This window comes from Macadamia integrifolia, chromosome 14 (assembly GCF_013358625.1).
Source record: "Macadamia integrifolia cultivar HAES 741 chromosome 14, SCU_Mint_v3, whole genome shotgun sequence".
In the NCBI taxonomy this organism is placed as follows: Eukaryota; Viridiplantae; Streptophyta; class Magnoliopsida; order Proteales; family Proteaceae; genus Macadamia; species Macadamia integrifolia.
In genome coordinates this window covers 17576115-17603172 of record NC_056570.1, presented here as the reverse complement: position 1 = coordinate 17603172, position 27058 = coordinate 17576115, and the positions used below count along the sequence as shown (strand labels likewise).

At 38.8% G+C, this 27058-nt stretch overlaps 1 protein-coding gene and 1 non-coding gene across 5 annotated transcripts in view; both read right to left on the bottom strand.

The window, feature by feature from the left end:
* The window catches only part of LOC122061641 (germinal center kinase 1-like), a 50517-nt gene extending 43942 nt beyond the window's left edge, over positions 1-6575 (bottom strand). For all 4 annotated transcript variants that reach the window (XM_042625047.1, XM_042625048.1, XM_042625049.1 and 1 more), the window contains exons 1-2: positions 6344-6575; positions 5669-5937 (exon numbers count right to left, since the gene is read on the bottom strand). In XM_042625047.1, coding sequence (XP_042480981.1) covers positions 5669-5763 — 95 coding nt within the window. In that variant the 5' untranslated portion in view covers positions 5764-5937; positions 6344-6575. The remainder of the gene's footprint in view (positions 1-5668; positions 5938-6343) is intronic.
* Positions 6576-23284: 16709 nt separating this feature from the next.
* Positions 23285-23391, bottom strand: LOC122062194. Its single transcript, XR_006134823.1, has one exon. It is a non-coding gene; the product is annotated as a small nucleolar RNA R71 (small nucleolar RNA).
* Between the last annotated feature and the right edge of the window lie 3667 nt (positions 23392-27058).

Genomic DNA, 27058 nt, shown 5'->3' with positions numbered 1-27058 from the left:
GTGGATCGACTTCGTCGGTAGTCGGTTATACCACAGCCTCGCCGCCCCCCTGAACGTCAATGGGAGGGCCCGACACATAATATTTTCCGAGACGCGATGGAATTGCATGGCGACCTTAAAGCCTTCCAAGTGGTCGACGGGGTCCCCCGACCCGTCATAGGTGTCGTACTTGGGCAGGCGGAAACCGACCGGGAGCGGGTCCCTCATGACCTCGTCAGCTAAGGCCGTATCATTGGTGAGGTCGGGCTCGCGGTTCCCTGTCTGGTTTTCTGCCACCTTTCTGATCTCGTCCTTCAGGTCCAAGATCATCCTCTTTAATCCCGAGTCCTCGGATCTCTGCTTGTCTCCTTGGTGCTGATCCCCATGCGGGTCTCTGGCGGCGCGTCGTGTCCTACTTCGGGGCGCGGGACTCTCCCTTGCTCGGTTTCGAGGATCGCGGCCGGCCCTCGTCGATCCCGTACTGCTTCGGTCTTCTTCTCGAGCCCTCTCGAACTGGACGTGAGTCCCTGGGGGTGCTCCGCCGGTCTTATGGGAGACAGCTTTGGAGACAGCTTTGGAGACCTCCCTCATAGTCTCTGCCATCCGGTTATATTTGTTCTGGAGGTCTTCGAACTGCTGCCTTGTCACGTACTCCTGGGCCGCGGGAGGCTGATGGTTGCTGCCTTCCCGTACTGAATATCCAGCCGACCGCTGGTATCTGACGGACACTTCCCGGTCATCATGACCCCTTTCTCGTCCAGTCTCTGCCGAGGGAGGAAGCTCCCCTGAAGGTTCTTCCCCCATGTCTACGTTGGACGTCGCTCTCGTCCTTCTTCGGTTGTAGGTTCTTCCCACCATTACCGTCGTTCCCACGGACGGCGCCAATCTGTTGCTGCCAAAAACCCCGCTAGTCCAACCTACACAAACACAGACGACGAAGGCCCGGAACTTTGTCCGGGGTTAGTCCTCCGACGCTCAAGTCAGGGTCGGCCGCACAGTTCAATAAGAGAGTAATGGTGAGGGTCTCAGAGCTTACCTTCCCCTTTCTTCCGTGCCTTCTTATATAGCTTTTCGGCCTTAGGGTTTTTTTTTCCTTCTTCCCTCTTAGAGTCCTACTAGAACACGTCCAACCTTCTGGGGGAATATTCCCCTCATGCAGACGACGTGATCCCGCGTGATTCTGCGGGCGTGCCTCGGTGATTGAGCGTGCTCGAGTGTGAGTGGTTTCTTGGAACCTTCATCTGGCGGAGGACACGTGTCCCAGCAGTGACACGTGTCATTGCCCCCACCGAGAGGTTATTTTGGCTATATCACTGTGCAATCAAAGAAGAGATGGTCCACAGATTCCGGCTCATTCCCACAAAGGATGCACAAAGGATCTACTAGGATGCCTCTTTGGATGAGGAAGCAATGTGTAGGTAAGGAGTTAGTGAATACTCTCCAAGCCGTGAAGCTATGTCTCGGAATGTGGTGAGGAAACCAGAGCAGGCTATGCCAGGGAGTGGCCAGAGCATGAGTTCTAACAAATTCCCAAGCAGCTTTGGTGGAGAAGACTTTCGAAGAAGAGGGCATCCAAAGAGTGGAGTCCTGACTTTGCCTCTGGGCATCCGAGATGACTGGCAGGGAGTTCTAAATATCCTGAAGCTGGCTCAAGGAGGTAGCTGGGGGGGACCATGAGCCCGAAGAAATAATATCAGCCACGAGGGCAAGCTTGGGCAATCTTGAGTTGTATATATTTCTGGCACTGAGAGTATGATAGAGGACTCCATTGGGGAGCCAAGGGTCAAGCCAAAGGAAGGTAGAAAACCCATCACCGACTTGAGAGGAGATAGCTGAGGATAGACGGGGGCGGATGGCCATGATCCTACGCCCAGCCCATAAGGCATCAGCCGGAGATTTTACTGTCCAAAAGGAGTCAGACCTTAGCTGGTTTGAGTATACCCACTTGACCCATATGCTGTCCTTCTTGGAAATAATCTTCCAGACCAGCTTGATGATTCCGACAGAGTTCACATCTTTGATCTTTCTTAGGCCCAAACCCCCTTCTTCTTTAGGAAGGCAAACAGCAACCCAATTAGTAGGGCGAAGGAATCTCACACACTCACTCCCTTTCCACAAGGAGGCAAAAATGGAATCCAGCTTAGAGATGATGGATTCCGGCAATCCAAAAGTACCCGACCAGTAAATGTATGAGGCTTGGAGGACTGATCTGATGAGCACTAACCGATCACCAAAGGAAATAAGTCTTCCTTTCCAAAGTTGAAGACGCTTCCTAATAAGGTCAAGCATAAGGGTGCAATGATGAGCAGAGAGCCTGGCTGGAATGAGAGGAAGACCAAGGTACTTCACTGGGAGATGGCCCAAGCAAAACCCCGTTTGGTCAAGAATGGAAGCTTCGGCAGAATCCGAAATCCCAGCTAGGAAAATAAGTGACTTAGTCGGATTGATACAAAGCCCTGACATAGCAGCAAATTGGTTCAAGCAAAGCATAATGTTTTGTATAGAGGAGGTGTCAGCTCTGGAAAATATCATCAAATCATCTGCAAACGCCAGGTGAGTAAGTTGGATAGCTTTGCATTTGGGAATAGCGGAGATGCGGTTCTAATCAGTGGCCACTTGCAAACTTCTGGATAGAACTTCCATAGCCAGGAAATATAAGTAGGGAGATAAAGGACATCCCTTCCTGATCCCCGCAGAGGAGGAGAAGTACCCCGCCGGAGTCCCGGACTCCCATTGACCAACACTGAGAAGCGAGGGGCAGCAATGCAGTGGAAAATCCAATTGGTGAAGACCAAAGGGAACCCATGGAGGTGAGGACCATGGATATATAATCTCATCTCAAGGAGTCAAAGGCCTTGTGGATATCAATCTTCATAAGGGCAGTTGGAGAGTGAGATTTTCTATCAAAGCCTCTAACCATCTCGTGGCAAAGGAGAATGTTGTCGCCAATGCTTCTACCGGGAATGAAGGCCAATTGATTATCACTAACAAGAGAGCCCACCACTTTCTTGATTCTATTAGCCAGAATTTTAGATATGAACTTATAGAGGAGATTGCATAGGGAGATGGGCCTGAAATCATTCATAGCAACAACTTCCTCTTTCTTTGGGATGAGGCAAAGGAAGGTGTGACTGATCCCTTTGATCTGGCTTAGATTGAAGAAGAAGCTTTTGACTGCCTTGATCAGATCAAGCTTGATGAGGTCCCAAGAGGAAGAGAAAAAACCCATGTTGAATCCATCTGGGCTGGGGGCTTTGCTGGCCTTATGGGAGAGAATGGCCACAGTGATCTCTTCCTCAGATGGAATAGTCATAAGCACATTATACATAGAGGCTGAAATAGATTTGTTCAATAGACCAGCCGGAATGGGAGGGCCGGGAATGGGTGTTCTAATACTAATTATGTGTAGAATATGCTATGATTAAAAATGTATACAGGAGGGTATGGCGTACTCTACCAACCTATGGTACGAAACCAAACTACCGTTATGGGTGTGTTTTTTAACAATCTAATGGTTTCATTATGTTTAGAGATGCTTAGTTAGGGTTTTCCTGAACTTTTTGATCAAAATATGGATGTTTGACCACCGGAATGCCCTATCAAACCATCAGACGAAACATGCAGGCCTGCGGCTAGGTTTTGATTGTTTCGCGAAATATTTCGAAAAGTGAAATTTCTAACCTTGGGTGAAAATACCCCCGACTTTGATAATTGCTAGACACAAAGACGGCTAACTTTGGTTACAGAATGGAAACACAATTCTTGCACAACAGCTGTGAGTTCCATTAAGGTAGTCCTGAAATATCTGCATCACAAACAGTTCTAGGCATGTATACTAATTGTTGATAGATTTTTCTTACAGAAAAAGGAAAAAAAAAAGAGACCAAGAAGCCAATGAACTATTCAAGAAAGAACAGCTTACTTAATAAGGTATACATAAACAAAAAGCAACCAGAAGTTGTACTCCACAGTTTGCATTTTCAAAAAATCTAAAAACGATAACAGAAAAGCTTATCCCTTTCCATTTTTCAGGTCTAGATGTCATATTATATTGTATTGATTTATTGGATAAGATGCCAATTTGATGTAACATATATCAGATAAATTTCATTGTTTGGTGACTCATCTAACTGAACAAAGTTTAAGTTGGAACGAGATAACAACAGTTGTAAACTTACAAAGTGTGCTCATTGCTCACATAAAGTATGAAAATCAAAAAACTAAAAGATCTTACATATGAATAAAATTATAGAACCATGTGAAATTTAAAAATAATTATGAAACCAATATATGAGAATATACAAAGATACCAGAGGGAAATGAAATTTACCACATGAAAAGGTCAAGTGTTACAAAGGAAATATTTTTAGGAAGCTTAAATTGGCAATAATGTGATTGTGTTTTCTATTTTTATGCCATACTTCAACATTGAAATGTTTGAAGTTAAACCAATGGATAACATAATACATGATACATCTCCAAATGATGATAAGATATTGAAATATAGAAAGTAGAGTTCTGTTTCAGACAATCACTATCTTTCAGATCCTACCATCAAAACATTTCTTGTCGTAAGAAAATATTGGATGTGATTAAATCATAGCCATGCCATATAATGTAGACTTCATTTCATGCAAGCAATGTATTGTTATTGCGGCACATATGGCTATGTTTAGTTGCAAAGGAAATTTAAAGGGAAAGGAAGTGAAATTTTTGAAACTTAAAAAATAAAATAAAATAAATAATAATAATAATAATAATAATAATAATCATTACCCAATGTGATTATATAAACTACTTAAAATTCTTGCCATATTTAGTACAGATACATTTTACATGTAATCCTTACATTTTATAGCAAAGAGTTTTGGATGCAAAGCAAAGTTCTTAAATGGAATCATACAGTGATATAGTCACATGGGGTACAGATTACAACAGTTTCTTTTTTAAGTTTATATATTCCACTTCTTTTCCCTTTTAATTCCCCTTGCAACCAAACAAAGCCTAAAGATATCATGGTATCATAAGTGTTTCCTTTCTTCTCTTTTTTTTTTTTTTTTTTTTTTTTTTTGGGTAAAATGATATCATAGGTGCTTAATGCAAAAAAAAATATGACAGTAAAAACTATGATAAATAAGACTAAGCAATGATGAACGAAATCAAATGCCATATTTGATAATGTTAAATAGTAACTCCATCCCTTCAGCTTAGGTAACGGCCTAGAATTTTATGGAATTCATTGCAACAAAGTGCTTCTAGTGATTAAGCAAATGCATATGCTTGAACAATATATTGCCCAATTCCCGTTTGGCATCATAAATTTCATCACCTACACTACCTAAAAATAAATAAAGTGCATTGCCTTGTGACGAAGTGAACTCCTACTTGGCCTTAAGTAGAAGAAAAGACGCTTGTCAACTAATGTCTTATATTACCATGATTCAGCTTTCCCTGGAACCCACCCAACAAAATATGAAAAGAAAAAGAGGGAGAAAGAGAGAAGCTATTGTCTAGTTTCAAAGGAATTTGGAAAGATGACCCATTCCAGTGAATCAACCGGATGACAGAAACATCACGGGCATAGAGTAACATAATAGAACGTTCAATTAATAAATCTGTCTTGATGCGGAATAATACTAGCAGACAGCAAGGAAGATCCATCATTAGTCAATAAAAAACTATAACTCACCCTTTATAGACATCGCCAAATGATCCTTTCCCAATCAACTCCAGCGAACTAAATCTGGACCCAATTGCATCCGCTATCGCTGCTGCATCAGCCATGTTATAACCAGAACCTTTCAACTGTTTCTTACTCGCTACCAAAACGTATAAAATATACGATTTTGAGCCCCAAAGCACGGTGACACCAGACAAAATACCCAGGTCAAACGTCCAAAAACCGCCCACATTCTTCCACAACCTCTTCGTCGTCACAGAACAGAATCAACATTGCACCTAAATTGGAGAACAATAACCACTTAATTCAGTCTCAGCGCACAAGATCAGACTCTGAAACAGTGTGTGCAGTCAGATCAATTAATTTGCACGGCCCGATAATTTTAATTCAGTTATAATGGAGAAGAAAATGCCTAATCCAAATGTGGGTTGAACTCAAACAAAAGAACTAGTTCAAAATCAAATTTGTTGTATGTTAGTTAGGTAGAATCAAAAGATGCTGAAGGAACGCTCAACCGAGTCGCAGTAGAAGCAGAGAAAGCCAGATTAAAAAGACGAAGAGAGTCGCTCCGAAATGAAACCAGGGAATCTTGTCGTTAGGTTTTGGATAGTAACAATTAACAATAACTCCGAGATCCCCAAGTTCTTTCTGCAGTAATCAATCAAGGATAGATAAACAACTCACCTGGCAATGAGATTTGAAGCCTAAGGGCCGCCTCCTCCTGTTGTTCGTTCTGCCTCTGTTAGATTTATTGCCAAATAGGGAAACGATCCAGAAGCTGTTCAAGCAATAGGCGCAGCAGCCACGAATCCGTATCACTCCTTTCTCTGTGTTTCTCTCATTCGGCGTTGCAAAGAGGCTTTTTTGGTTCGACAGACCGAACGATGAAACAAATAAAGAATATTGGAGGAAGACTCGTGTGAGAACGAAGGACCGGAATAAAGCCGTCCACCGTATTTGTACTAGAATTGGGTCCCACTTAATAATCTATAATACAATCATTTTTTTTTTTTCTTTATAACAAAAAAAATCATTGGAGAGGGTTGTTAAAAGGCAATGTGGCTTCTGTTTCAGTATAAGGAGTTAAGGATCAATAAGAGCCCATGTAAGAACATCAATATTGGCGGGATTTCCACCCTTTATGTGAGAAGAGATCATTTCGCCCTCCCATATGTCTTGGCACAAGGGACATGTTATGTGTTCTCTACTTAGCAATGTGGTCCCTACGCAAACACACCTAAGGGTGTCAATTTGGTATCGATACTGAAAATCGACACCAAAACCGATCATTTAAAACCATACCAAACCGAACCAAAGGAATTTTGGTACAATTTTGGCATGGGAAACTAGAATCTTCCTCGATTCAGTTTAGTATCGGTATTGACCATTCGGTATACCGAACCGAACCGAATACTGACACTTCAAATGAGAAACTAACAAAACGTCAAAACCATAAACCCAAAGTTATTTATTATTTTTTAAATTTTTGTATAGAACCCTTCTAAAACGAGTTAAATCCCTAAATCATATTCCCAAGAGAGAACTCCCTCAAAACCTTAACCATTTCTAGACACTTCTCACTACTCAGTTTTCATCTCTCAACTCTCAAACCACCAAGCACTCTTCTTCAGAGTTCAGACTTTCATTCATCGTACTAGCAACGGTATCGTTCGGCAGAGCACTGGTTTCGTTCATTTTGGTGATGGCGTTCTCATCTGCCACTGCCGATGATAGAGGACGCCGCTAATTAAGACCGCAAAGAATAAGATAACATTCGTGCATATTTTCTTCTTCCTCCTCTTGTTCTCTGTTTCTCCAACTAGTATACTTTTGTAAGTTTAGTTTAGCAAAACCTGAAAATTTTAATGAAGCACTAGTGAATAGGAACAGGAATGAAGCTAATATTCTGTAGTTTTTTTCTTTTTTTTTGGTTCTCATATGACATATCAACGAAGAATAAAATTGGGTTGCTAGCAAAAGAAGGTATTGAATGCCAAATACCGAATATTGATATCAGGTCGTACCAAATCGAGACAAATCGGGTCGATTTTGGTATTGCAAACCTGAAAATATTAACGGTATGGTACGGTATCGGTATCTAGTACTCAGGCTCGGTACCGTACCAAAACCGTACCAATTGACACCTATAATCATACCACGATTGGGAGCATCAACAAGGGTGGGATTTTTCGCATTCACGGGGGTGGGGTGGTTATTTTCCCAACCCTCCATTGTGTCAAGGCACAAGTGCCATGCTATCAAGCTAGATTCTTTTTTTATTTTTTTAAGGGAAAAAAAAAGTTGCCTAGTCACGTGGCCCCTATTCCTATAAACAAGGGCGTGCAAAATTATTGCCTCACCTCATGGGGTGAGCTTGTGGCACAATGGTCAAGTTACACTATTGCAACATGTTGGTTATAGGCTTGAAACTTAGAAACAACCTCGCTTGGAAAGCAGGGGGTAAGGCTGCGCACATTTGCCCCCTCCCAAACCCTGCAATAGTGACGGGAGCCTCGTCTCTCTCTCTCTCTCTCTCTCTCTCTCTCTCTCTCTCTCTCTCTCTCTCTCTCTCTCTCTCTCTCTCTCTCGCTTAGGAAATAATAAATTCTCTTCATGTTGATGCCCTTGCATGCACTCTCATTGGCCCCACGTGCTAGTGCAAGGGCCACAAGACCAAACAATGATCTCTCCCCTTTGCTGAAAGGGTTGTTTGGTAATTTACTTGCATAGGATGGCATGAGTGGTTATTTTCTTATCATATTTGATGTTTTTCTCTGAATATGGATTTTCCATGATAGCATGATCCCAATCCCCATTTTCATATGCTTGGGATACCATGTCTTACTTGATGATAGCATGATGAGGATAATTAATGCTAGATTAGGCTTTTGTCTTGATTTTTTCACTATTAACAAAAATATATGATTTAAATAATGTATATTAACCATGCAAAGCTAGCTGGATATGGATATGTGGATTTAGTCCATTCTTTTTTTTTTTTTTTTTTTGGTCATATATTTATCAATGTGATATTCATATTAATAGAGATTTCGTAATTTTGTGCATGAGGGTAAATTTGTAATTTTTTATGTAAATGATAGCTCAAGCTTTTATCTTGATTTATTCACTATAAGCATATATGTTTTAAATTTTGTATACTAACCATACAGAGCTAGCTGGATATTGGTATGTGGATTTTGTATCTTTTCTTCTTTTACTTTTCATCTATATATTTATGAGCGTGATATACAATTTTGTATGTTAGGAAATTATCCAATACCACCCCTAAATTTGAAAATAACTTGGCGTAACCCCTAAAAATGAAAATAATGTCTACCGCACTACTAATTTATAACACTGTTAGCTGAAACTGAGAAGTGTCCCTTTTACCCTCATACTTAAACTCCAAAAAGAACCCATTTTCTTCCAAACCATTACATGCTCTCTCTCAGCCGTGACTTTAGCTGGGAGAGTAAACTGTTAGCAACAGAAGGTCACAGCTCATTTGAGTAGATCTGGTGACTTCGGCGAGGTGACTCCGGCATAGCAGCAACCGAAGCTTGAAGACCTACCAGCAAATCTCTAAAGGCTTGTAGCTTGAAGCCCTAGTAGCAACTGGATTCGAAGGCTCTAGCAGAAGCCCTAACAGCAACTAGAGTGACCCCCATTTCCCATCTGTAAGCTAAAAACCAAAGGTAAGTGTTGTGTAATCTTTCTGATTTTGTAAACTTTCTGAACCCATTGACTTGCTTTAAGCATCAACATTTCTTTGATTTCACCCTTTGGGAAGGGATGCAACCTAGAGGACCAACCCCATTAAAGACAATATTATGTGTTCCCACTTGATAGAGTATCTTCATAAGCAAACAAAGAAAAGAATGGGTTCTGCTACTCTGGTTTTCTCAAAGAATGGGTTCTATTGCTCTGGTCTTCTCAAAGAATGGGCTCTAATTTTATTATGGATTCTGCCTCTGGTATTCTCAAAACAAGTTATTTGATCATCAAAAGATAGGGCAGCTATGTCTTTGAACTCATACCTTGAATGTCCTTTCAAAGGGGCATTTTATCAAAAGGGCAGCTATGTTTGGGAGCTTGTAGCCTTTATCCATGCTGCCTTTAGAACAGGGCAGCTCTGTTCTCCACTGATTGAGTCCATAACCTTTATTCTTTATTGTTGTGTAGTATTCTAGTTTTAATTATTCTCATATGTAGTGTTGATTTTGATATATATTTTTTTTTTACAGACATACATTATCATTTAGCAGTGATAATGACTCCTCCAACTCCAAATGTCCATTAAATTTTTGGAATTTAAGATGTGGATGTAATAGGAAGGCATCAATGAGGATTTTTAAGTCTATCCAGAATATGAACAAGCTTTACTACTATTGTCCTGAGTTTTCAAGGGGAGGATGTGATTTTTTTTTTTCATGTGTTTACCAGTGGAAGGCATTCTAGAAATTACTGTCATGAAACCACAATATATGAAAGGCTTATACAAATGGAAGAACATATGAAGAATGAGCTACAGAAGTTGACTGAAGAAATCCGTACTTTTAAGAATAGCTTGAATGTGATGGGTCAGATTGTAATGGTTATTATTGCTGTCTTTTTAATGTATTTGAGTGGGTAAAGCTTGCTAGAAGCTTATGAATGACATATCAAGTTGTAATATCAATGAAAATGTGGTTGATTTGGAATTGTTTTGTCTAAATTGTGGAGTGCTTTGTTTACTATCAACATTGAGGTAGAAGATGAGTCAAAATTTACTGGAACTTAAATAAACAAATCTTGCACCAAACTACTACAATACCATCAAAGAGTGTGGCCATGTAATCAAGACCAATGTCAAACACAGAACCACAGTACTACAATACCAACAAAGAGTAAAGTCATGTAGTCAAGACCAATGTCAAACACATAGCATACAAAAACATTACACCACCAATAAAAAGTCACTCCAAAATCAATTGTTTACACACCAACATGAACCAAAAGTATAACACTAGCTCGTTCCCTATTTTCTACTTCCACCATCTCTTTTCTCATTAGCTCTTTTAGCCTTTATCCATGCTGCCTTTCTAGCCATTCTTTCTCTTTGCTTCTCTTTGGCATCCATAATAAGGTTAGCTTAAGAAGCTTTAGATCTGGTCACCATTTGGGAGCTTGTAGCTACATCCACATCTTGGTCCATTTTCTTTCTCTACACATTAGGTCACAAAAAATAATTTTGGTTCAGACTATTCCAATGGAAATTATAACTTATATAACAATTAGAGATTAAAATGTTTATACATTAAAACCACATCTCTTATTGTTAGATGGTTCCTTTTCCTGGTTGAGTGGATCTCTTTAGCAAGTCCTCTTGTTGTGTCCAAACCCTTTACATATGTCACACTACAATTGATTATCCTTTTTCCTCAACTGTGAAGGTTATTCTTCACCAGGCTCTCTTTTCCTATTTTTCTTGGGTCTACTAGGTAGCCTTTTCAATGGTGGAGGATGCTATACATCATTACCTTCACTAGCAGCTGGTAAATTCCCTAAATCTGGTACTGGGTGAATCATTTCTCTATGTGCTATCTTGTATGTATCTACTGTGTAGAATGGATCACAGTAAGCTTCAACATCACATTTGATATGCTTGATTGATGCTGCAGCATGATTACATGGAATTCCTGTAGCAACCCAAAGCTTGCAACAACAGGTCTTCTTTGTTAAATTAACCACAAACCTTGAATTTTCATCAATGACCTCAAATTCAACATATCCTACTGGGGATAGCCTTACAAAATCTTGCATCTTCCATAGCGAAAACCAACTTCTTATGAATCCTTGGGGTCACCTTCCCATTCATATTAACAACTTTTCTATGCCTTTTGTCTAGTCTTTTCATCAACTTAGCTCTAATCCCATCAACTAGGGTTAGAATAGGCTTGCCTCTTAATTCTTCTACCCAGTTGTTGAAAGACTCAGTCATGTTATTGGTAATATGCTCACTTTTTGCTCTAAAATTAAAAGCATGTCTACTCCACATGGCAGGCTTGTTGTTTTTCATTAACCAGTCATATGCTTCACTATTGCATTGCTGGATCCTGTCCATTGCTTTCTTGAAGATGAATTCATTTGGTGCTCTAGCTACTTTCCAAAACTGGGTCTTCAACAACAGCCCTGGGTATGTGCCCCTGAAATTGTTGTATAAGTGTCTACAACAATTTCTATGATGACCATAAGGAAAATTTTGAGAAATTGCTTCTGCAAGCCCCTACAAAACATATTATTCACACTTAATACTCTCTTGTTGAATATAGATAAATGGCTTATAAATATATATTTCTAAAACAAGTCTATTACTTTTTGTTTATCTGACATGAATGTGAGGCCTATGTCAAAGTTCTCCACCCCAAGTGCTTCTTCTAGGCAATATAGGAAAAGTGACCAACTTTCTTTGTTTCCCACTTCAACTACCCCAAATGCAATAGGATATAGTCCATTGTTGCCATCCACTGAAACTGCAACCAAAAGGATTCCACCAAACTTACCTTTAAGATAACATCCATCTAGACCTATAAAAGGTTTACAACCATTCAAAAATCCATTTTTGCAAGCTTGGATGCACACAAAAAGCCTTTTGAATCGTATAGGTTTGGTCAAGTTATGTCTCTCATATGGCTATAGCTTAAAATAGGTACCAGGGTTAGACCTTCTCAACAAATGACTATATCCAAGCAATTAGGCATATGCACTGGCAAAGCTCTATTCACTCTTTCCTCTTGCCAGTCTGCATGCTTTATAACACTGTAGAGGATGTGCTTTAAAACCATACTGTGTGTGTAAAATTGACTGCATAGTCTTCACAGTCATATCTGGCTTTGATTTCAGTATTGGAGCAAGTTTTCTTGCTATCAACCTATAAGTTACATTCTTGTTCCTTTTTGTAGTTCCACTACTACAAGTGTGTGGTGGACCTAATGTCTTGATCTTAAAGGTGGATTTATCCTTCATAACAGATGCATGTACCCTTTAGTTGCAACCATCCCCATTACATAAAGCAGTTTCCCTGGTCTTTTCATTTTTTGTGTTCAAAATATCAATGCCCTCCTGTAAAGCATAAGTCTGAAGGGCAGCTCTAAAGTGATACACATCATAAAACACAAAGTTTAGAGCAAACTCAGCCCTTGTATTTGTATCATTGTCATAATCTTTGTCATACCCTTTATGATACTCATCAGAGTTGTAATTCATATCACTGTCAACACCTAGGTTACCATCTGCATCACTATATCTCATATTGATCTCATCATCATCACCATAGGTTGAATCATAATTGTCATCATCATTAGACTCATTGTTTTCCTTTGACTCTTCATATTCTCTATCACTATCATCATTAACTTCATAATCACTATCTTCATCATCATTAGAATTTACATGACCAATTTGCATTTGCTGATTAACTTCTTTCCCCTTACCCTTAACAAAAGCAGTAGTGTTACTCTTAGCAACACCAGATATACTATCACTTCCACCAGCTGAGATACTAGACTTGCTAACACTTTCCACATTTTCTCCATCAATGGCTTTTGCATCAACTCTGGTAGCACTCATATTCTCAATGCTTACATTGCCCCTTTCAGTACTAGTAGCACTTGAAGAAGCCTTACCAATAGCACCACCTCTCCTAACAGTATGCTTCATATGCCTACTGGTATTAGCACTTGGAATTGGGGTCACATTGGTCCTTGTTTGGATATTTTCTCTTTTTATTACTCAACCAGAGTAGCTATTAATGGTATATTCTGAAGTACTGTATTTGCTTACATGCAAAGCATACACGCATACCTTGATCAAATCCACATCATCATGTAAAGAAAACATAGTAATAACAGTCTTGTCATCACCTACATCCATTTCATCTAGATTTGGCAATATACACTTCAACTTGAAGTTTATAGTATGACCTACAGGGGTAAACTCTCTGATAACAGTATTATACACATCTGACACCATTTCCAAGTGAGAATAGAAGTCTAGATCTACTAATAGCTCTGCATGCCTCCCATAGTGAGTGTAGTGAATTAGATATATTTTCTCCATTGCTCACAAATTTTCAGAACCACAGTCAAAATTGGGAAACTGATCACAAACCTGTTCATAGAAATGGGAATTTGGAAAACCAAGATATAATAAAAAGTTGAATATGCGTTATACATTATATAAGTTATATGAGAAACCACAGGGAAGATTTCACAGTAACAACATTATAAGAGCATTATGATGAAGATTTTACAGTCACAACATTATAAGAAGAATATTATTTCAAAGAAAAAAAATTTGCATCACAAAAAGCTTTCACAATCACTTCACACCAATCATTGAGCCTTCACAGTCACAAGAAGCATCAGTGATTGTGAAATACCATTTAATAAAGAATGACTAGTGAAGTGAAATACCATTCAACAGAGAAACAGTAGTGATGTACCAGCAAGAACATCAGGCATTGTTTAATTTCCCAAAACAAAAAAAAAAAAAAAAAAATGCAAAAAGGGATTTCAGCATGTTTGTACAATTCAATGCATACAACAAGCATTAAGAATTTTCCATCACAGTAAGCATTGATGCTTCTTCATTCAATAGATTTCAATAGAGACATACATTCAATAAATTTCAGTTACCCAAACCCTAAAGACAGAAGATGTGATGTAATTCTTCAATTATCCAAACCCTAGCAGGAGTTAAACACAGAGACAGAGACAATAAAGAGAGGGATTTTAGAGAAAAAATCCCAAAATGCAAACACATGGAGTTTAGGGCTTTCACCTCACAGGTAAACAGAGTAGAAGCTTCGTCGTCTTCATCCAGAAGCCTCGTCGTTGTCATACTGAGAAGCTTCCACTGTCCTTTTGTCCTCCTTCATGTAGTCTTCGCAGGTGAAAAGAGTAGAAGAAGTCTAAGCAGAGGTTAGTGCTTTCACCAGGTGCTCAGCTTCATTGTATGGAGGTTTTCCTCCTTTGTGCAGTCTTCGCAGGTGAATGGAGCAGAGCAACACAGGCGACCAGAGGTTATACTCATCAGAGCAACGGTTTTCAATTTAGGGATTGTCCTACTCCAATCTCTGCTTTACTAATTAGGGACAAAGGGTAGTATAGGAACTTAACATACCCATAAGGGTAGATTGGGCATTTAGCAAAAAATGCCTAATGACATCATCACTTAACGCCCTAAACCTAACGGAATGGGTTTTTTAGATATAATTTTGAAAAAGTGAGGGGTCTACTAGACATTGTTTTCATTTTTAGGGGTAGCACCAAGCTATTTTCAAATTTAGAGGAGAGGATCATTTCGCCCTCCGATGTGTCTTGGCAAAAGGGACATGTTACGTGTTCTCTACCTAACAAATGTGGCCCCTACGCAACCACACCTAAGGTTGTCAATTTGGTACCGATACTGAAAATCGACACCAAAACCAATCGTTTAAAACCATACCAAACCGAACCAGAGGAATTTTGGTATGGGAAAATAGAATCTTCCTCGATTCAGTTTAATATCGGTATTGACCATTCGGTATACCGAACCGAACCGAATACTGACACTTCAAATGAGAAACTAACAAAAAGTCAAAAACATAAACCCAAAGTTATTTTTTATTTTTTATTTATTTTTTGGCTAGAACCCTTCTAAAATGAGTTAATTCCCTAAATCCTATTCCCAAGAGAGAACTCCCTCAAAACCTTAACCATTTCTAGACACTTCTCACTACTCAATTCTCATCTCTCAACTCTCAAGCCACCAAGCACTCCTCTTTAGAGTCTAGATTTTCATTCATCGTACTAGCAGTGGTGTCATTCGACGGAGCATTGGTTTCGTTCATTTTGGTGATGGCGTTCTCATTTGCCACAACGGATGATGGAGGACGTTGCTAATTAAGACCGCAAAGAAGAAGATAACATTCGTGCATACTTTCTTCTTCCTCCTCTTCTTCTCTCTTTCTCCAACTAGTATACTTTTGTAAGTTTAGTTTAGCAAAAACTGAGAATTTTAATGAAACACTGGTGAATAGGAAGAGGAATGAAGCTAATATTCTATAGTTTTTTTTTCTTTTGGTTCTCATATGACATATCAGCGAAGTATAAAATTGGGTTGCTTCGATCATGGTTGCTAGCAAAAGAAGGTACTGAATACCAAAAACCGAATATCGATATCGAGCCGTACCAAAATCAGGACGAATTGGTTCAATATCAGTATTGAAAACTTGAAAATATTAATGGTATGGTATGGCATCGGTATCTAGTGCTAAGTTTTGGTATTGTACCAAAACCGAACCGAATCCCAAAACCATACTGATTGACACCCATAATCACACCATGATTGGGAGCATCAACAAGGGTGGGATTTTTCGCATTCACGGGGGTGGGGTGGTCATTTGCCCCACCCCCCATTATGTCATGGCGCAAGTGCCATGCTATCATGCTAGATTCTTTTTGTCTTTTTTTATTTTTTAAGGGAAAAAGAAAGTTGCCTAGTCGTGTGGCCCCTATTCCTATACACAAGGGCGTGCAAAATTATTGCCCCGCCTCATGGGGTGAGCCTGTGGCACAATGGTCAAGTTACACTATTGCAACATGTTGATTGTAGGTTCAAAACTTAGAAACAACCTTGCTTCGAAAGCAGGGGGTAAGGCTGCGCACATTTGCCCCGTCCCAGACCCCGCAATAGTAGGGAGCCTCGTGCACTGGGTTTCTCTCTCTCTCTCTCTCTCTCTCTCTTAGGAAATAATAAATTCTCTTCATGTTGATGCCCTTGCATGCACTCTCATTGGCCCCACGTGCTACTGTAAGGGCCACGAGACCAAACAATGACCTCCCCCCTTTGCTGAAAGGGTTGTTTGGTAATTTACTTGCATAGGATGGCATGAGTGGTTATTTTCTTATCATATTTGTTGTTTTCTCTGAATATGGATTTTCCATGATAGCATGATCCCAATCCCCATTTTCATATGCTTGGGATACCATGTCTTACTTGATGATAGCATGATGAGGATAATTAATACTAGATTAGGCTTTTGTCTTGATTTTTTCACTATTAACAAAAATATATGATTTAAATAATGTATATTAACCATGCAAAGATAGCTGGATATGGATATGTGGATTTAGTCCATTCCTTTTTTTTTTTTGGTCATATATTTATCAATGTGATATTCATATTAATAGAGATTCGTAATTTCGTGCATGAGGGTAAATTTGTAATTTTTTGTGTCAATGATAGCTCAGGCTTTGATCTTGATTTATTCACTATAAGCATATATGTTTTAAATTTTGTGTACTAACCATACAGAGCTAGCTGGATATTGGTATGTGGATTTGGTATCTTTTCTTTTACTTTTCATCTATATATTTATGAGCGTGATATACACATTTGTATGTTTATTTATGGTTGGTCCAAACATGATATACAATACCTAGGGGAAATTTTGTTCTCACCTGGTGGACCGAGTGTGCCTAACACCTTCCTCGAACTGCAACCTACCACAAACCCTAACACATGGTTAAATAGTTTGGATGGAGTCATTTCTTTTATTTTTAGATGTGGGTCATAGATCCTATCTAGGTGACAGCTCTTTGTCATTAGAGACGATAGATTGATTTACCCTTTCTTTCATGAGTGGCAAAGAATTCACACAAATCCCTCCCATAGACTCCACACCAAGTTTATTGGCAAAACCTACACCTTTGATTCATAATTACTCGGGAAATTTCCCATGGATGGTTAGGACTGGTTATTTAACCCTAGAACGTGTTTTGGAGCACGTGTTCTCCTTCGAACATCTATAAATTCAATATCTCCCGTGTTGAGAGGGGTCCTTATCTAGTTTTTTTATGGTGATTTTTAGTCTTTTGACCCATAATAAGTTAGAGAGAGAAGGAATTATAATCCTAGATATTGGGGTGATTTGTGAACGAATTTGGACCTTCTTTTTGAATTAAAAGCGGTGTCCAACCCTTCCCTCTTTGTGGTTCTTCAGTTCGGTAATCTTCTATTGACTCTTCTTGATTTCCTTCATCTCTTCTTCTTTTCTATTTGCATATTTTCTCCCTAATCCTTGTATACAAACTAGTGTGTGATCCTATTTCTCCATACAGTGGTCATACAACCATGTGTGCTCGATTTTAATGGTTGTTCCAAATTTTCTTTAGTCCTTTTGGTATACATATCGTTCATTAATCCCTTCTTCATTGTTTGCATATCTTCTCTCTCGCCTTTTTTTTTTTTTTTTTGGTAAGGTATCTTCTCTCTTGTTGTTGTGCATAAAAGAGTGTATGGTGCTACCTCTCTAGGTAGTGATTATACAATCATCTTTTGTTGATTCTAATATATTGTTCTATGTCTTTGATGATATATATTACCTTTGTCCTTTTTCTTTTGCATTCTTAGTTTTTGTTTCATAACTTTTGCATATTGCATATTTAAGCCTAAGACTTCTTTAGTTTTCACGATGATTATATGATAACAAATCATTTCGATGCTCTATTTTGATGTGTTAGGATCACATTGGAGATGAATCTTCCTTCTCTTCTAGTATAGGTTTTTTTTTCCCTTGTTCTTCATATACTCCATGCAATGTTAGTTCATGTTATCTTAGGTGTTTTGTGTTCATGTGTCACTTTTCTCTCTCTTAGTCTTATGATAATCTCCATATTGGTTGATGACTATGTGGTGATTTTATGGATTTATTCTCTATATCTTCTCTTAGTATATTCGCTTTGTATTTTATGCATCCATATAGTTTGAGTTCTATTCCTTGCTTTCTAATATTTGCATATGGCTTGTTTACATGTATGTTCAGAGTCTAGATTTGCATTCAATTCATGTGTATTATGTTTAGGGGTTCGTGTGACACTTAGGTAAGAAAATCCAAATTGTGATGGGACTAAGTTAGGTGCAAAGTTAAATGAGTTCCATCATGTTTTCCACAAATTGAATAAATTAAAAATTATAAAAGAATTTAAAGTTCAATAAAGTTGCATGCTTGAGAATTGCTTTTAATATATATATATTTTTTTTGGATGATGATATTTAATAGATATGAATCAATGAACACTACTATTAAGAACTATATTAAATTCCAAACGTTGTTACAAGACTTTATTAGGCATGTACTTTCCTACCTAAACCATTTTTTTATATTTGATCGTCATTATTACATATAAGATATATTATTTAGTTTACTTAATATATAACAACTAGCGTTAGTGTATTATACTATTATATAAAAGCACAAAGTGTTAAATCTTCCACTTGACTACTTTATCCTTATTTTTTATTTTTATCTCCACGCTTCTCTAGACTCACTTCTCTTTTCTTCTCTTTAGTTCTCCCCCTTAACTCTTTCCTTATCAATTACTTCACTTCCATATTGGACTTCATCTCTTTATCGCAATTTGTGATAGACTTTCTAAACTGCATGCAACCGATCGATCAATAGAATTCTTCTGTGTTTACATATCCCTCTATATCATATCAATGTTTGACTAGGATTGCATGTTTGTCACTTTGTTACACTATATATATATATATATATATATATTCTATCATAGTTTGAATCCTGCTTGATCGAATGCGCAGAGCACCAACTAGAGCAACTCATATAAGAACTCGTGTCACTTATCGTATGAACCATAGATTTACAATTTATAGTAGATACGGACCTTAGGATAATAACCATCTAAGATTTTGATTTTAAACAGAATATATCGAAACCCAAAATAGACTAAGGTTACATCAGGAATCTTCCAATTCCCACAGGAGGAGAGAACGTATTCAAAACATTTGATGTGAATAGGAATGAGAATATTTCTTGATCAAAACTATCATGGGGGAGACTTGGGCACCTTGCAACAGAAGGGAGGAATTTATTTCACTATGACCTTCTTTGTCATGAAGTTGAGGAAAAGCTGGTTGGGGTTTGATCTTCAATGTCAGCCATATCTTGTATGTTACTCTTATCCAGTTTGTTATCCATTCTGATTAGAATTTTTGTGGTATGCATTTGGTTTTTATTATATTTATTATAAATTTATCTTTTGTACCCGTTGTGACTCGATGCAAGTACACGCTAGAGAGTAGCATTCTTTCTTCTAATCCAATAATAATAGTTTTTTCAAATCTTAAGAATAATGGCACATGCATGGAAAGTGTAGATTGCCATGAAACACAAACTGCTTGTAATTGAATATAATCTTTATCAGTGAGACATTTCACACTCTTGTGTCTAACAATTCCTCTGGAAGCTCTGACCAACCTTGGGTTGTTACTATTTCTCTATGAGAGTATAAAAGAGATGAAAGAAGAAAAACAAAGTTTAAAAGCAAAAGAAGAAGCAAAATGAGATATTTATCAGTTTTTCAGCTCTGGCCCCACTCTACCTTTGATGAAGCTATATTATATATATATATATTTGCCAACTGCTCTCCTTAGTTTTGCTTTGCCTCTACCAAGCGGCCAAGCCTATTGAGGTTACAAAAAGGTTGGTAACTTCCCTCTCTACTTAACTTGCATAAAGTTTTGTAGAAAAAATCTCTCCCCAAAAAGAGGAACAACTTGAAACGAAGAGCACAACATTGGCAAGATAAAAGAATAATAATAATAATAAATAATATCAATATATCGTCCCTTTAACGAATAGATAATGCATCCATGCTACTTGTGTTAAACATATGCTACCAAAGTCCTTGTGTATTCTCCCATATAACATTAATGCATTATCTCAACCAAACTCCTTGAGGGCAGCGGATGGGAGTGAACAAAAGCATCAATTAGCGCATGCATGAGCATATACATTGATGGGATTTTCAATTTCATAGGGGTGGAATGGTAATTTCACCTCATCATGTGTCTATTATATATATATATATATTTAACATTTATATATTGGTAGAGCTATTGAGTTGCTAGAGCAAATAAGAGAACATAAACAATTCAATAGAAGGTTAACAAAATCAAATTCTTAACCAAAGCTCAATTGAAAATCATGAAGGCAATCAATCTCTTTTAGAATCAACTATTAGAGTCCTTCCAATATACATCTATCCACAGAGACTAGTGTATGGTTGGTGAGACCACGTGGAATATCAGTAGGGGTCATATTGTTATTCACTCGGAAGGATCCACTATCATCTTATGTACATGTCAGGAATTCAAATTTTGTGGTATAATTTGTCGCCATGCACTTAGTGTGTTACTACGTAGCAATGGCTTTGAAATTCCATATCAATATCTTCCACATTGATGGTGGCATGATGATGAACACATTTATATGTGAAATCTAAATAGTAAAGCATGCATTTTTACATATTTAGAGTGGAGCTAACTTGGGTTTTACTTTTTTTTTGCAGGTTTTGTATTTTAAAGGCCTTAAGCATTATTGGGCGTCATATCTCTCCAACAGCAACTACCTACTGTAGTTGGTGAGCTAGGGTTGTGCGCAAGATTTGAAGAGAGGGAGAAAAAGAAGAGAAAAATAAATAAAAAAAAGAAAAGAAAATAAGCAAAAAAATTATAGAAAATTTCTCTAAGCTTATTTCTCTCTTTTCTCTTCTCTCTTCTCTCTCCTTAGCACTTTTGGTCTCAAAAGATCTCACCTACCAATTGTGGGTTTTCCTCTTTTAGGAAAGAGAAATTTGTTACCCTACCTCCCCATTCCTTATAAATACAACTCGTGTAAGAGGAGGGGGGCCACTTCATTATTCTTTTAGGGTTTTTTTTAGTTGCTCTCTCTCTCTCTCTCTCTCTCTCTCTCTCTCTCTAACACACACACACACACTCCCTTTAGTTTTAGTTCTTCTTTGTTTTTGCTTTAATCACTTTTGTAATAGCTTTTTATTTCAATTAATGCAAGCACTCTTTTATTTTTATTCAGCTTTTCATGTTTATGATTTATGCAATTGAGTTGTACCTTTTAAGTATATAGTTCTAGGCTTAGATCTAGGGACAAGATCACGAGCCGTGGAGCATCTCTTTTTCAAGTTCAGTTTTTTTTTTTCAAGATTTATTTTCTCCAGGCCTAGAAATTTCAGATTTGGTTCATTCCAGATCTAGTTTTTAGGGTTGGCAGTATCTCAAATCACCCAAGCTTTCAAGTTCAACCATTGATTCAGGTAGGGAGGCTTCTTCAATAGTCTTCTCTTCCCCTTTTCATTCTTTCTTCTGACTACCCTTTCTTCCTTAATTTAGGATTTTAATTTTAGTCGTTATATTATAGCTTTCCTTTTCTCCCAAGGTTCATGGCTAGTATATGTGTTGGCTTTGCCCCTCCTAGGCATAGAACCATCATTTTATTGTTTTTATTTTAATTGTCTCCCTTTCCCTAAAGCCAAGTAGAGTAACCCTTGTAAGAGTGACTCTCTGATAAAGTAGGGAAGCTCATATTATGATGCATTCCTCGGGCTAAGTAGAGAAACCTACTTGTGAGCCTCTCTCTAGCTTTATCCCATTTCTTTTACTTTATTTTTATTTCAACATTTTTTTCCTTCATTATTTTTTAATTGCGTGGGTTTGTTTATTTTCAGTAATTTATTTATTTAATTTTAATTATGTGGCTTGCGTATTTAAATTCTTAGATGACGAATGGTTAGGACGTTATTTTAGATACATATGTTTAGGATGATAGTTAGAATTAGATCATAACCATTAATCGGTTCACTTTCGCATTATTATAAGAAGCAAAAAATAAAGTGGCTGCTCTCCCTGTGTTTGACCCGTAGCTACACTAATCCATACGCTTGCAATTACATTTTAAATCCTAATAAGTTTTTGGCGTTGTTGTCTGGGAGACAGTTCCGTGTTATTTTTCGCTTTCTTTTGGTAAATCGGAATGTTTTGTTTCTTTTGTTTTGTTTTTTTTTTTTTCTTTTATTGAATTCCTAAGAAGAACAACTTACAATAATAGTTGTATCGGTGGAGGTCGTCAAGCCTCACAGTATGATAAAGACAGGTTTCACCCTATAGAAGTACCTCAGGAATTGACTTGAGCAACCTCGGATCCCTGCCGGTAAGCTCCAAAAAAAAAAGCCAAAAAAAAATAAAATTCTCTCCATTCTTTGTGCTTGTCTTACTCTAATTATGGGTAGTTTTCTGTTGCATGAGTGCTAGGGGGTACGTAATAATGAGAATTGTTTAGAAAGAAGAGATCCAGCAAGTAGTGACCTTATACCTATACTCTCATCAAAACCTTTCAATATGGGAGACCAACAGCCAAACCCTCCACCTAAATCTTTGAAAGATAGGTTCTACCCTGCTAGAACAGCCCAACCTTACTGCATAGTTCTACCACAAGCCCAAGGTAGTAATTTCAAGCTCAAATCTCTATACATCACTATATTGCCTCACTTTTATGGGTTGCCCTCTGAGGATACATACCTATTCCTTAAGGAATTTAAGGAGGTTTGTGTTCTGATTAAGGTCCAACAGTTGACTGACGATGAAGTAAAATAAAGGTTCATAAATTTTACGCTGAAGGACCAAACTAAGGAATGGCTCTATGGTCTGCCTACTAATTACATTACCATATGGGATGGGTTTACTATAGCCTTCCTGAAAAAGATCTTTCCTTTGCATAAAATCGATAAACTTAGGAATGACATTCTTCAATTCAGGCAGAAACCTAGTGAGTCGTTCTCTAAATTTATTGAGAGATTTAAGGATCTCCTTCAGGAATGCCGTCACCATGGAATTGATCCATGGTAACTTTGTCAAATCATTTATGAGGATATTGATTATCAGACCAAGCAATTGTTAGATTTTATGTGCCCCAAAGGTCTTACATCTTTTACAGATGAAGACGACGCTTGAAACTTTTTGCTTGAATTGGCTAAGAAAATTAGAGAATAAGAGTCTACTCATGAAATTGAGAGGACAAATAAGGATTACCTTGTAGAAGGTGGTGTGGCCAAAGAGGCTCAACTTGAGAGTCTTATCGAGAGACTTGAAGCCATAGTAGTCAAAGGACCTGCCCAACTAAACCAAATAAATCATTCTGTGCCTATGTGTGGATGGTGCCAATCTCCCATGCATGTGATGGAGGAGTGCCCTAATATTTCTAGTGTGAATGGTTTGAATGTAGGTTCTGAAAATGTGAATGTCATATCCCAAAGCAACCCTTATAGTCAGTCTTATAATCCAGGATGGAGGAACCATCCTAACTTCTCTTGGAATCAAGCCAATAATCAAGTAGGTCATAATTTTCAACCCTTGAGTCAAGGACAATTTGTTCCCCAACAAGCCAATCATCAAGTAGGTCATAATTTTCAACACTTGAGTCATGGGCAGTTTGTTCCTCAACAAGCCAATCAAAGGAACATGCACCCCAATTAGCTGAACAATTTTAGGATCCCCACTCAATCTGCTATTCCACAACCTCCTGTAAATCAACCACCAGGATTCATGAGAGGAGGTGGTGATTTAGTTGGGCTTTCTTCTTTAGAGAAAAGCATGGAACTTCTCATGAGTACTTTCATCACAAACCAACATAACATGGAGAAGCAAATCTCCTAATTTGCTAATGTTTTGCATGAAAGGGAGAAAGGGAAGATGCCTAGTCAGTCTGAACCAAATCCTAGGAAGGAGAATATGAATCATCAAACAGTTCCAAATAAGTTGAATTCAATTCAAAAGAGTCCACAACAAGAGCCCTCCAACCAATATAATGTTGTTTATGCTCTTAGGAGTGGCCAAGAGTACCAACAGAGTGTTTCTAAATCTTCCCCATCTAATACTCCTGTTAACTCTCATTCTGTTGAGGACACAAGTGTGCCTCTTATTCCAGGTTAGTCTGATGAACCTAAAACAAATAAAGATGATTTGGTTGAGGAAACCAAACCTGATTCTTTTGAAAAATAGTAAAATCCTAACAGTCCTTATGTTCCTCCTGTCCCATTCCCTAATCGGTGGGTAAACAAAAAGAAAACTGCTTCCATGGACAAAATTTTAGATGTCTTAAAAAAGGTAGAAGTGAACATCCCTCTTTTGGATGCCATATCCTAGATCCCCGCCTATGCAAAGGTCCTAAAATATTTGTGTACTCACAAATGTATCATTGTCACACCCCGTTCACACAGAACCGGGCCATTGACCGGGTTAACACCGGTTAACCCAAACTTGCCAGGATCATCTGATACAGTATTCCACCACAGCATACACACAACTAAGAAAGAGCTCATCAGTTCAACGGAAGACTTGGTTTACCTGTGAATATTCCCATGATACTTGATACCCGAATTGTGATACAATAGTTAAATACATGTGGGCCCAAAGGCATGATATTTACACAATAAAAGTACAATTCACATATCAAGTACACAAAAGGAATCATAAAAAATCAGAGTGCACAGCTCGGCTCGGTATCGAAGCTTAGAGCTCAACTCGGTATCAAAGGTTGACCCCAGTTCGGCATCACAAGGTAGAGCTCAGCTCGGCATCAAAAGTGGAGCTCGACTCGGTATTAGAACTGCGGTCCCGCAGCATAACTCTCGCATGAGCAATCAGTGTCGTGCTCTAACTCCTCAGGGGCCCACCAGTCCTCTTCAGGGAACTCAACTGTGGAATCGGCCCCGTGCTTTTCAGATGGATGACCTACAAAATCATCTAAAAGAGGTGCACACGTGGGATGAGCTCACTAGCTCAGTAAGTGGAAAAATGGACCACACAACAGTCCATACAACAAATCACAATCATATGCACTAAATGCTATGCAATACATTTTAAATCACATCCACCTAAGCAACATTACTAAGTCTTTGGTTTAGTGCTACTACAACCACAGTGTGCGTATGCTCCGGGTACGAGCCACGAACTCCATCCTGCGATACGCCCATAGGGTTGTCGGAGAAGGCCCACCATGAGTACTCGGAAAAATAAAAACATGCCGACCATTGGCTCTCAACATAAAGTAAATGACTGAAAATTAAAGGTGCTAACTCCAGCAATTTAAAAGCAATACGATTGGCCCTCTTGAACATCCACCGGGGTTGCCGACTGTCCTAATAACCAGCTGGGCGTAATGTCTAACCGCCACAGTGACCCGATAACCGCGACCACTGCTTCCCCCCAAATGGTAACCCAACACCTTAACCCCTGTTGGGAAGGGTCGTAGCACGGGTAGATGATTATCCTAAACCGTATACTCCTATATGACAATAGTACGATTGTATAGTGCCACCGCATCCCATACCACGGGCCACCAATGCACTCATTTTCAAGCCGACTATGGCATCTAGTCTATTAATGCATCATGCACAATGATGTCCACATTCATCACAGAAGTATATTATCACTTGGCATTTAGAAAATAGACACAACACCCATGCATAACCATGTGAGGATGACTAATCTACATAGCATTTTCATGATGGCATGACTAGACTAGATACAATTAAATGAATCCCAAACAATGCCTTGAACAGGGCCAAACGTCCTCTCCCCACTTACCTATAGTGTACAAGGACTCACACTTGGTACGGGTGAGATCCGGTGCGAGAAGCGTACTCTTTGGTGAACCTAACATAAGTGAGCGGGGTTAGCATTTCACCACTTTGGGATCAAGATTTGCACGATCCAATGACAAGATCATCTTTAGAATCCTAAAAGAAGGTCACACGACCGATTTGGGTCCAATCGGACGTAAAAATCACATTCGGAGACTCTCGGGTGGGTCGGACAGCCCACCTGTCTGACCCACCAGTCAGACCCACTGATCTGGACCGGTGGGTAGGTCGGCCCACCGGTCTAGCCTGTCGGTTGGACCCGAGGGACCTACCAAGACCGACGGGTAGGGTGGCCCACCGGTTGGCCGGCCGGTCTGGCCCGTCGATTGTGCCCAAGGGCCTTGCCCTCTTAGGCGGGTGCCCATAGGTGGGCCAGATGGCCCACCGGTTTGGCCCACCGGTCTTGACGGAAAACTGTTGTTTCTTCCCCAAACTTCCCCCAACCTTTCGGGATTCAAATGGGGTTTTTTTAAACTCATTCTTCACACATTCAAGGTCTCATATGATGGTTCTAACCTAGATCTAGGTTAGATTTAAGGAATGGGAAGCCATCTTACCTTCTTTGCTCAAGAACACCTTCAAAACCCCAAAATCACTTCAAATCAACAATGCTTCTCCAACCTTGTAAATACTTCTTCAAATCCTTCAAAATCAACACATAGATCATCTATTAAACCTAAGATTCATCATCTCAAGGGGGATTTACAAGATCTCAAGAAACCCTACCCAAATCAAGGGTTTTACTTGGGTATGGTGAAAGTTTAAGTAACCCAACCTTTGCTCACCTCTAAACGTAGATCTAGTGTTGGAGATCACTCTTCCGGCGTCAGAATGGGAAGATCAAGCCTCGACGCCGCTG